This window comes from Cuculus canorus, chromosome 4 (assembly GCF_017976375.1).
Source record: "Cuculus canorus isolate bCucCan1 chromosome 4, bCucCan1.pri, whole genome shotgun sequence".
NCBI lineage: Eukaryota > Metazoa > Chordata > Aves > Cuculiformes > Cuculidae > Cuculus > Cuculus canorus.
The window spans coordinates 63,015,326-63,028,154 of NC_071404.1; the positions used below are offsets into that span (position 1 = coordinate 63,015,326).

A 12,829-nucleotide genomic window follows, 5' to 3' on the forward strand; every position below is an offset into this window, starting at 1 on the left:
TTTATTCGTGCAGGCTTATTTTTTTTAAACAAGAGAATAATAACCTAAGTAGGAGGAAACAGAGCCAACCCCTTTGAGATGGTCTTAGATCATGAAAAGGAAGATCTGTCAGGCAGTTGAATTGCTCTTCAGCTGATTCCTGTGTTGGGGAAGGTGCCAAGTGACTTAGGGACCTTTGGATTTCTCTGTTAGTCCGGCTGGAAGTGGCAGAGTCAGTCCTTTATAAGTCTTACCATTCAGAAAACCACGTTGTCCTCACTGTTCTGTTTCACACAAGGAAGAAGATACATTTCCTAATACCGTCCTCACCACTTCTCTTCTCCTTCCCACTTTTTTTTCCCCTCACGTTTCTAGGTCCTGTTTATTAATTCACTTCTTAGAAAATACAATTTCAAATATTTCTGACCATCTCAAAAGGAAAGATTTAGTTATCTCTCAAAAGTAGGGCTTGGAAGGTGATCATAGTGACTATGATGATGAGCAGTGCAAGTGCAAGGTCATTCTTTCTCTTTGTTCCCCTAGTGCCAAGATAATGTTTTTTTTTTGTCAAAAATATGTTGGAATAAATTCTGTGTCTAAGTAGTAATGCCAAAGTTATGGCATAATGGATTGTGAGATGTTGGTGCTCCTTCCATTCTTCTTCTCACTTATCCTTGCACAAACTTGAGATTTAAATCTCATTATGCCACCCTGAATTATGTGTTGCCCCTGCAGCACTTGGAGATTCTGTCTTTCGTGACAAATGCTAATTCTTGCTTCTGAAGTATTTAAGGGAGGTGATAGACAAAGCAATCAGAATGCTTAGTTATTGGATGGGTTACTATATTGTAGAGAATATATGGCAATTGTGAAACAATTTTTGTTGTAACTTGGGATCAGAGACTTACAGTACACTGTCAGAGTTCTGCAAAGGCCAGCAGTGCCCCACAGCAGGGTAAGCTGAGCACCTACTGCAGTACCACAGCCTTCTGGTGAGGACCTTGACAAGCATCTCCAACTTGCCACCCACTGTGAGAAGAATAGGGCAGCCTTGGGAGAGGGTAGCCAGGGCCAGCACAGATCCCTCCACAGCAGGGCAGGGCCAGGGCCAGCCTGGTGCTGGGAAGCCCACCTGCCCCATGTCTGGGGGCCTGGGAAGGATCAGGGAACCCACTACAAGATGATGAGCATCACTAGGATGGAGAGTTGGCCCTGCCCTCTGGCCAGGCTCTGGGACAGCCTCTCCCTGCTACCACCAGCAGGACAGGGTTGTGCTCAGCTGTGCTGGCCAGCAGCCCCACATGGACCTTATGCCACCCACAGATATCTCTAAGCTGTGCTACCATTAGTTCTGAGTTTAACATTTACAGAAGAAAAAAATCAGATATTATGACTTCTGAAATATTTTTCCTTATTTTTTCTTACACTGCCTGTTAGAAACCCTAAATATCTCATTTCTAAGCAATTTGACCAGCATCGCCCATCTTGGCATTGGACCAACACTGTTTTGCAAGGCAGCTTCATATGGCTGGCAGCAGAGGATGGAGGAATGTTTCTGAGGTTATTTTTGAACAGCAGTTGTTTGAAACTACTCAGAGATTTTAAATATTAGAAGTAGGCAGAGGTAGATTATTGGCTAGAGCATAACCAAAGCTTTTGAAGTGTGTGAGAAATGTTACATGGCTCTTTGGTGTGTCTAGTAACTGTCATTTTCATGTGTTTTATACAATATTCTATATCATTTCAGGGGCTTCTTTCATTTTTGTGCATGCTTGGTGGAAGCTGATGATTTTGATGGGTCACTCTACTTTCTTCTAGTACCTATAATATTAACAAGTGAGCTGTAAATTCACATCAGATCTCAGAATTTGTGCTGCCTTTTTTATCCTGCATGGCTGTTGTGCTCTAAACATACTGACCTCCAAGTACTGTGTTTATTATTTTACACTGATTTAAAGTCAATTAGTGCAATCTAGTTATGTAGGACTTGTGCAGTTGTACTGTGTAATCTGTTCTGTGCCATTACACCAACATCCGTGAGTTCAGCTGTTTGGAACAAATGCTGATTACTGTTATTGAGGGGTAGTATGAAAACACCCTCATATCATTTGAATAAAACCAGACAGACAGAAAAACCTTGCCTGTTGAGCTGAAACAACCCCCAAAATAAAAATGGACAAGAACATCAGAGCAGTGGAAGAGGACATTTCCCAAGTTCTGGTATTTAACCTTGAAATGAGAAATAAACAGAAAACTCATGAAATTAATCTTATATGTTCCTCTTACATAAATCTAAACGAATGTGTTTATAGCGTATTCTCTCATTTTTTTATAACTGTTGAGAACAGAAAGGATGATACCAGTAGGAACTGCTGGGTGCTACTGTAGCAGCTGTGGTGGGTGCAATACTGACTCTTGCATCGCTGTGGTCTTTTAATTTAAACTAAGTGAGCAAGAAGAATATAAATTTTAAAGCAATTGTAGCAGAATATTTTCAATCCTTGTTCCATATTGCTCAACATAAGGATCTAGAGTTGTATAAATGAGTGTTTTTAACTTAGACTGCCTTAAATTAAAGCAGAGACTGTTGTCTTCTCTCGCTTTGAGTAGGCAGAAAAATGAAATGCTGTCTTTTTATGGATACTAAAATCACACAGTTCTAAAAAGAAATTAAATCACCCACCCCTAACGATTTTTAGAGCCAAACATGAGCCTTTCAAGGGTGGTAGAAATTTTTCTGAATAAAAAATATTAAAACCCAAACCCATTCATACCTATCTCATGCTGTTCTGAAATTCCAAAATTGTGTCACATAAGTGCATGAGAACCAATCACAAAGGAAAAAGCCTCATATGCTAGTTGGAATGAAATACAAAACAGACTACTGGAAAAAAAAGCAGAGGGAAAAATAAAGTTAAAATAATTTGCTTTTCATAGTTCAATGCTGTAGGAATTCTGACAGGACTCTTTTAAATTAAGGCAGAGGTTAAGCTAAAGGTGGCATTGTGACTGCTTAACATGTTTCCAAAGTGGCTAGGAATGATTTTAAAGAATAGCTGCTATAAAAGACCATATTTTAAGAATCCTTTGCATTTGCTTCTGGTTTTTTTTTTTTTAATCTTTGCCATTTCTTCATCATCTTAATCAAAATATCCTGCTTTTGAAATGCTTGGTCCTCCAGAGAATATGCCCCTGAAGAATCTTACTTCACTGTAAGGTGAAGAGGAGTTTTGGAGTACAAGTTAGAAACTTGTGAATCAGCAGCACTGGGTGTGTTATTTTTTAACAGACTTTTGAATAAAATCCCATATAATCCTTCTTTTTTTCACAGATTCTCTGATAGTACTTCGAAATTCCTCTGACAAAAAAAGAAGCCTGTAATGAATTAAAAGGTTTCTGCAGACACAGATGAAGGTGCAGTGACTTAATGGAGAAATGGAAATATTTTTTCTATGTAGGGGAAGGAAATGTTTTGCCAGCAAATACGTTTTCCTACTTAACAGTGTTGCTCAAGGATATGTGCCAGTCAAGGTGATCGTTTTCTGTTGTGAAAGTCTGAAGAGGTCCTGAACTGTCAGAGATCAAGTCCACTAAATTAGCTCTTGAGGCAAGCATGATAGAAACTGGTGAAGGACAGATAGGTTCCCTTTTGGGTCATGAGTTTGTGTTCATGTCTGAATGTTTCATAGCTGAGGTTTCTCAAAGGTTTGCCTAATATGGCACAGAACACTATTAAAGCTTCTGTTGCTGATGCAGAAAGATAGGTGTTTTGTTACTATATCTGCCTTAATTACCGTTATGTATCCCTGCATATACAGTGAATTTATTGTGTGTTAATGGTATTTTTCACTTTCTTTGTTCTTAACATCTTGCGAGTAAAGAGAAAGAACAAGACTACTATAAAGAGTAGAATACTTTCAAAACTTGCCTTTAATTCTGTTGTCAGAGGACATAACAAAGTTACAGAGAGGAAAACTACAGATCTTTCTCTTTTCTTTTTTCTTTCTTTTTTTCCCTTTTTTTTTTTTCTTAAATTAAGTATCATAAGTGATGTCTTAAGGAGAGCCCCATCAGATCTGAAACCAACTTGGTATCTGAAGTACTAAGTTTATTACAGATGTGCTTGTCATGGCATGCAACCAGTCATGGCACAATAGGAAACTATTATGCCTAAATGTCTTATCTCAAATTAATATGATTTCTCTCTTCTTTGTTAATGAGTTGGTATATCTTGATACATTCTGAAGCTCCTGGATTAAAATCGCAGTTGTGTTCTCAAACCATGACAGTGTATAGGGAAAGCTGAAAAGTTCTTGAGGGGAACTATGTGGAGAATAGAAAGAGAAACATAGACCCCAGGCTGCAGGGATATCTCAAGGGGCTAATCTGTCTTTGGAAATCTGGAACTTTACATAATCTTGGAAACTGTTGATGTAGAGATTTTGGCTGCAAATGAATTTGCTTTGCATGTGTTTTGCAAATTTATAAGGACATTTAGTGAGAGTGATGTTGCAGGAATATAAAACAATAAATAACAAAATCAGCAGAGGTATGTTCATTATTTTTGCATTTTGCGTATGAGACCTAACACAAAAAAATGAGACTAACCCTGTGGGTCAGGAACCAAGAGTGAGAAGGGAAAGGCAGAGATAATTATAGAATATATTCTAACCTGACACAGCGAGACAAGACTCGACTCAATTGCTCCACTCAGTATGAGTGGACATGTGTTCAAATATAGAAGTTTTCTTACCCTCGATCAGAAAATGTCAGTGTGCGCCAGCCCACAGTGCTTTGTCTGTGAAGCAGTTGTTAGCTAATAATATCACTGTGCTTGAGCTCTCACCGTATCCACCAGACTTGGCTCCGTCTTCCCAAGGATAAGTCAGTGCTTGAAGGAATCCATTTTTTGTTGGCACAGCATCACATACGCAGCTGTGTGTCAACTCAGAAGGGTTAATATTTTGAAGGCAATTGTAGTTGATTTTCTTGATTTGTTAAATAAAGAGTTACAGGCACAGTCTCCTTTTTTTTTTTTTTGGTGTTGAACCTCATATAGTATGAATATACGTTCTTAAATAATAATGAAAGCGAGTCCTATATAGGAATGCACATTCCTGCAAGATAGGTATTGAGACAATTAACATATGTCATGTGTTAAATATTAATATACTTAAGTATTTATAGCTATTTATAGCTGTGTTTCTGATAGCTGTTGATATGAAAGCATTTTAAGTCATGTAAATGCTTTTCACTTTGTTATATCCGGGGCCTGAAGCTACTTTTATAGGTTGAAGAAAAGAAGGTTGGTAAAATATTTCCAAATGAAAACATTAAAAAATATTATTTCTTTTTATTTCATTGAGACTTCTTCCGTTTTCCTTATGTTCTGGCATATATTATTTCCCCAATGTCATAAACGTACCTTTTGCCCCTATTATGAAAACTGATTCAGAGTTCCTCTGACACAAAACTTGTGAAAAATTGCTGTTTGTCTAGTACCTTTAAGGGTTTCTTAGCCAGTAAGTTGCATTGTCGAAAAATAGTCAATAGTGTGTGTTACCTGCTTTTATAGACTTTATTTAAGGTTTATCTGTGCTGTCTGAACCCCTTGTGACGCGTAGTCTTGGTGCTGTAAGTTATAAAAGGACTGTGCTGGCAGTAGGGTGTCTGGAAATCTGAATCCTAGAGACGTAATTGTTTGGCTGCTGGTGCCAATACTATGGGACTGCTTTCTACTGATCTACAGGTAATAGAGGTCCTTACTGTGCCTCAGTGGAACAAGACAGCTGGAGAGGTGGTGTGGTCGCAATTAATGAATGAGGGCATTTCAGAGCTTTAGTTTGCTGGAAATGCGCCATCGTGCCCCTGGTGATATGAAGATTTTCACAAGATCTTGAAGAATGGATAGAAAGCCAGAGCAAGACTGACTTGGCAAATATTTCCTGAGCTGACAGCACCATTGCAGTGGATAACTATTTCTCCTGCTTCCTCTTAGTGCAAATACTGTACAGAGGACAGGTAGTATTCTGATGCTATTGCTAAAGTAAGATACTATCAGCAAGAGAAAAAGGCAAAGTTTGGGTGAGGAATATGAGAAAGAGCCTACAGGTTCAGAGAGAAAATCTGGGGAGCACTGAAAGTAGAACTAGGACAGTTCCCTAGCCCAGTCTCCAGTACAGCTTTGCAGACTGTGACTAAATACTGTATTTCTCTTCTGGCAGTAACAATTTGCTCACACATCTTTAAGTACTGGTTACAGACAAGGTAACAATAATATATTGCTTTTTTTTGGTTGAAGTGATAGAAGACTGTATTTGGCCAACTTTCAGACTTAATCATGTAATTAAAAGATGTATTTCCTCATTTTGAAAACTTAAGTTGCTCAGAAATGACAGTATGAAAAGATTGGAAAACAAGTATCCAACAGTTACAAAAAATCAGAGCAGTGCAACCTTAATTTTGCCCTCAATAAGCTGGTATAGCAAATCCTTAGATTATGGAAGTATGTGTCTCATTTGATGGACAGAGTTCCTTGTAAAATAAGCAAGTTTGTTGGTTCCAGAAGTTGTTCATGGGTCTGATCTGTTTTTTGTGTGGGACTAGAAGTTCTTTAGTGAATACAATGCTAATCTTCAGTGATGGTGTTGAAGCAGATGAATGTCATAAGGTTGATGCACTGTGGTTAGGAAATGGCTTGAAAAATCACTGGCTTCTGCTTTGCTTAATGTCCAATCTGAGAGCAAAGAGCCACCTACAGAGGAGTGCTGAGCTTTACTGTTTCTAGAGCATAGGGGAATTGTACTTTGATTGTTTCTAACTTGAAAAATGCCCTAGTCTTGGAAAATACAGTCTCAAAGTATCTCCAATTTAATGCTCAAATGTAATGTTTTTAGGATCTTGGCCTGTTTTAAAACAAGAACGGTATGAAGAGGCTGCAGTTGAGCTGGGTTTGCAAAAGAGAGAGGAGGGAATCTGTCTATCTTAGTGCCTGGTTTGAATGCAAAGAATTTGGGCATATGTGCAGTAAGAACTTGCTTCTTGGGTTCAAAAAGAACATTGTCTCTGCATATTGTTTATGCCAGTAGTTAGTAGTGATGTTTAGAGTTAGAATATTGGAATAATGTAGGACACATCTAGCAAATCCCAGCTTCTAGCAAGGCATAAGAGCTCTTGCTTGATTGTCAAAAGCTTTGTCTTTGATTATAATCCAAAGGTGATTCTGTGACACAAATAATACCAGTTAGATAAGTGTCAAAGGATAAAGGTAAAAAAAAAAAGTCTACGTTACTAATTGATACTGCTAAATAAATCTGAAGGTATTTGTCTCTGTTCCTTACTGTTTTATTTATTCTGTCAGTTGATTTTTATATCTGTTTGGGTACGTTAGTTTGTCTTATTTACCTACTCTACTAAATTTGTTTTATTTGAAAGATGCTGTCTCAGTAAAAGTGCTGTTGCATAGTGTTTACTTTGGTTTACTAAAGCTTAATACTGTGAGACTTAAAGGTGAAAAATAAAGCTGTTAACTCAGCACAGATTAGAACCATATGTCTCTTGAGATCCTTGCATTTCTCTCTAATCGCTAACCCAAATTGACTGTGGTGGGGTTTTCTTCTGGTCATGACCATAGTTTTACTTGTCTGTGTTTGGTGTGATCTAAGTCAACTGTGGGTTTCCCCTCCCTCTTGTGATTTTAAATGAATTTTTTTTTTTCACCAGGAATGTCTGGCTACAAAACCACTTCCTCCCTGCCCTGCTTCACATTTGTATTACTAATGGTTGATTTAGATGCAGATTCTTTTTAATCTTCAAATCAGATAAAAGGCTGGAAAAGTGGATAAATGAGGTTTGGAAGACTGTGGGCTGTGGAGATGAGAAGCCATTGCATTGTGTTCAGTCCATTAAAACAAGAAGAAATAGAAGAGATACTTTGATAAGTGTTCTGCTGGTGTTAACCTTGATGGCTATTATCGGGGGGATGATGCTATATCTATTTCATTGGCTTAAGCTTTTTTCATGCTGAGAGAAATCAATACTTTGAGTCGTTGGATGACAGAGGTATCACTTCAGAATTGACGGTGGCTGTCAGACATTGTCATTGGTTGACTTTTGTTCGCTGTTGAGGTTTTAAGCTTTCATTTTTCTAAGTCTTATTCAGGAGTCTTTGTAAGATTTCCCTTGGTAGCATTTTTAGTCCAGGCTTTAAATCTCAGGTCAGAGGCCAAGTGCAAAGATCTGTGAAAGCAGAGGATTGAGGAGCTCCTTAATTTACTAAAATATCCTTATTTGTAGGGAATTTGCATTAGTGGCAAGACTACATGTTATCTTATGGATGACTTTTCCTCTTAAATGACACCCTCTGAGACAGGTTGTTCACAAAGGAAGTAGCTTTTAGCCAAATTGGACAAAGGAACTGGCATATGTAAAAGTGATCAGTGATCTCCAGGTTGTATAATTAAAGTAAAAAGGTGCAATATTACTTAGAAAAAAACCCCTACAGTATTAAACTTGTTTGTAGAAAGCATTACATTGTAATTTTGGGACTGCAAAGGTGCACGTGTAGATGGTACCCTGCAGAGGAAATATTTTACTTATATTTGTATAAAGTTCTAAAGCAAAATAGTACTGAAAACACTAGATTCATCCTCCACTGAAATACCAACAGGCAGAATATACTAATTCACCTTGGCAGTATTTTGCAATAGTATTTCTGGAATCTTTCCTACATACAGAATATATTGTATTTTCATATCTATAACTTGCCTCTTGGAGGACCTTGTGCCCTTCAGGAATTAACTACTCCTTAAAAATAAAACTACAGGTAACCTGTGTATTCAAATAGCCTGCAGTCTTGTCCAAGCAAGGAACAGAACAGAGTGAAAACCCCTGTTCTGCTCTGCAATAATAACAAAGAGGAGAAAGTTTCTGTTCCATCCTGGAGGAAGGGGTAGAGAACAAAGATTTTTGCTCTGCTCCGTGCTGTGTCAAAGTGTTCTGCTTAACACATTTTCTCTTTGTAAAACATTTTAACAGCCACTGAATTTAAGACTTTAAGTAGATAAACTGCGGAGTGCATATAGGAAAATACATTTTTCTCCCTTCAACATTTTTGTTTCATCGTGAATGTGACTGCAGTACTTTTGTAATTATACTTTCATTACGTACTTGCCAAAACAGAAAACAAAAATTATGTCAGCCAAAGCATTGGGGAAAGGAAGGTTTGACAAATTTGTTTGCATGCAACTGTATATGTAATTGTAAAAACCATATTCAAGTGTGACAGGGTGCATGATGCAAGTGTCAGAGATCAAACAGTAAAGAAGAAATAAAACTGTAAAAATCTATTTTTGAGTTTGTGCACAAGCAGAAATAAAGCTGAATATCTATTTTACATAAATGGAATGATCAGGATTATAGTGTGAAGTATCAACATGTACCACTAAATATCCTCGTATTGCATCTTGACGTATGGAAATGAAAAAATGCAGTAGAGAAACAGAGATATTCTAGGGCTTTCAGAACAGTCTGGAGGTGACTGGCTACTTTGAGATGGATCGCTTCTCCATCTTTTGGCTTCACCATTTCTTTTGGTGGAGCCAGTCATCTTTCACTTCCGTATTAAAAATTATTTGCGAGAGGGAGTGGGACAAATGGCTTCTCTTTTGCCAAATATTCGGCATATATTGTGGATAGGAACCGCTGAACAACTGATGAGTCACCTGAAGGTTAGTAACTCTACACACACCTGCCACATATTTGGCAGAACTGTGACTTCATCTTCTTGTTTGTAAAATATAAATTGCAAAGAATTTACTATGGTTAAGCGGCCCTCCTGGAGTGACGTTATAATTTTATGTGATCACTGCATGTGGGAGTCTCCCAGTTTTGGTGGGTAATTGCAAATTTCTGTTCAGACTAAATGCTGAATTTGCTGAACAGTGGAGTCCTGTACACTTCAATTTTGTAACAGGCTGATTCTGTTTTCGTGGGAGTAGCCAGGACATTAAAATATCACTTTTGCCTTCATTTGAATGTCACAGCTACACTTTGAAAATCTTTGGTATGTAATGAAGGATGTGTTCAAAATTACATCATAGAGGCTTTTTTTTTTAAAGAGGTACAAGTTCATTATATCTTTTACAAAACATTCTAGTTTGATTTCCATTTTATCATGTTTTAAGGTCAAATGTGACTTTAATGTTCCATAAAGAGACAGAGATTGATAATGGGGAAAGAATAACCCTCTAATGTGATTTATATCTATGGATTTTATGTCAGATATGAAAAGTTGCTGTTCAAATTGTGAAGGAGGATCCATTAAAGAGCACTTTAAAACATTTTGCTACTTAGCTTACCTTATACACTTGTTTTTAGAATTCTGCCCTTTCAGGCAACGTTAAAATAACAGCTTATCAAACATTTACAAAGTGCTGAAAAGAACTCAGAATCATCATGGGTGCAAAATAGATTAATGTATTAGAAAAGACAGCTGTATTTAAAAAGGGCTAGAAAAGTCCTGTTTAGTGTTGGTTATGATTTAGCCATCTTGTATTTTTATGAAGAGGGGTGGCAGAGCGTTTCATGTAGGAGTTCAAAAGCCAGATTTTGATGTCTCACTCACTTGGAAAGTCAGCAGCTCATTCTTCACTCCTTCTGGATGTCTGCTCATCAGGTGAGCATTGCTCTGAGGTCTGGGAAAAAGGAAATTTGTAAATATACTGTTGAAATAGCTCTTAAAAATGTATTCATTGGTTGATACGCTTTTGTTACCCTGTGTCTGTGAAAATCTGCACAACCCCAAATTTTATGTTACTTGTGTTTTCTTCACGACATTCCTTCCTATCTTTCTCTCACTTTATGACATATATTTGCATATATGCATATATAAATAACTTTTTTATTTGCAATTTTTTTTAATGCATGTATGTATAGATAGATTTATGTAGGGAAAGCATTGCTACTGTATTAAAAAGCATAATGATATTGCGCTGTTATCTAAGCTCTAAGAAATAATTGTCCTAGTGTCTGCATCAGCTGTGCTTCACAAAGAAAAAGCAATTTTTGTTGTTAGGTAGACATTTGTGTCCATTCTGCTAACCAGATCATAGAATAATCCAATCATTGACAAAGGCTGAAATGCTTTGTCTGGCGTATGTGATCTGCGGAATTGCCAGATGAAAACTGAAATTAGAAACAGGGAGTGGTGAAGTGGGGAAAAGCCTTTATTGTTTCTACTAATATTTGAGTTTGTTGTGGGTCTTCATGTATGGTGGTTTGATGAGGGGATCTAAATTTAGTGCCTGTTTCTCAGGTTGTGTATTAAAAGAAAGATTTTCAGATGACCTACAAAAACCAAAATGATAGGAAAATGTTTTAACCAAAAAAAAAAACCAAAACCTTTCATAGTTTTGAGTACTGTTTGTAAGGTGTGACTTTCAGTTCTTATTTGCTAGTATTTGGTTTTGAGTACTTCGACAAACAGAAATGTTTATACGACAGGTGTAGTATAGCTCGAAAATTTATTAACTTTCCCATGCTGACCTGTGAATGTGCTCAACCTCAAGAAGCCATCTGGAAAAGATCGATTCAGTCTTCATATGCATTTTGCCTTCTGTCTATCTGAAGATGTGTAGATTTTTGCCTTAGTTTTTATAGTTATGTCTTTATACAACAGCAAACGGTTAGCTAACCAAATCTAATGGATAATCACAGGAGTGGAGTGGTCAGCTAGCTGGCATGCGTTGTTCTGCAATTTGCCTCTTTGTTTTATAATGCTGCTCATTTGCTGTGTTATAAAGCAAGTGTTCATACCTGTCTGTTTTATTGTGCAATTAGGCCACTACTGTGTAGACACTTCCTAAATCTTGAGTGTGTATGCTGTGTGGTTAAAGAATTCATCAGAAACCAAGATCCTCTGCTTGGCTCTCTGGGCAGATGAACTGCGGTCAGCTGTGCAGTGCCTCGATTCTCAAAACTGTAAAATGGGGTTAATTCTCATTTCCTAAGGGTTTTGTGTAAGTAATTATGAAGTGCTTCAAAGTTCCTTTGGATGGTATACTCAAAATGCAAAGTAAAAAAGTCTTTATTTTCTTCCTAGTCACTGTGTGCCCAGTATTCAGCAGACAAACGGGAAGAAGAAAAAATGTGTCATCATCTGATAATGGCAGCTAAGTACCGAGACCAGGTGACTGCAACTCAACTAATACAGAAAATTATCAATATTCTGACAGACAAGCATGGAGCCTGGGGAAGCTCTGCACCAAGGTAAAGCATTTTGGAGGGATTTTAAAATATTTTTGAGAATTTGGCTGTGCTCAGCTAAGCTCAGGTGCTATGAATTAATGCCATGGTCAAATTTAAAGGTAAACAAAGTTTTTCAACTTTATTTTTTTAAAACAAAGTAATATAAAAAGGTGAAATTAATGTGTCAATAGGGCATGTGGGTGAATGCAAGAGAACTAGAGTTTTGTTAGAGTAGTTAAAACCAGGTTGATTCTCTTGTGACTTTAAACTTTGCTATAACAATGTGATTCAATTTACTTAGTATGTCCAATTATACCCATGTTATTTATTTGCAAAATAGTATTTAAAGGTAAATATTTTCTCATAAATGGCTTTCTTCATGGTCCATTGTATGGTTCAAGATTGAACCACAATTTAGTAACTTGTTGGGTTTTTCTGCTGAATTTTAAACAAGCATCTTTTTGAGTTAGAGGGAAATTATGAGTTTTGTATTAGAAATTTCAAGGTGAAAACTACCGCCAAATTCTTCTTTTAGCATTCTGAGTATGTACCTCCATTACAGTGTTACTTTTCTAACTTATTTAGTACAAGTCACAGCTAAAGT

At 37.1% G+C, this 12,829-nt stretch overlaps 1 protein-coding gene across 5 annotated transcripts in view; it reads left to right on the plus strand.

The window, feature by feature from the left end:
* The window catches only part of LRBA (LPS responsive beige-like anchor protein), a 410,166-nt gene that overhangs the window by 160,245 nt on the left and 237,092 nt on the right, over positions 1-12,829 (plus strand). For all 5 annotated transcript variants that reach the window (XM_054064662.1, XM_054064663.1, XM_054064665.1 and 2 more), the window contains one exon: positions 12,080-12,246. In XM_054064662.1, coding sequence (XP_053920637.1) covers positions 12,080-12,246 — 167 coding nt within the window. The remainder of the gene's footprint in view (positions 1-12,079; positions 12,247-12,829) is intronic.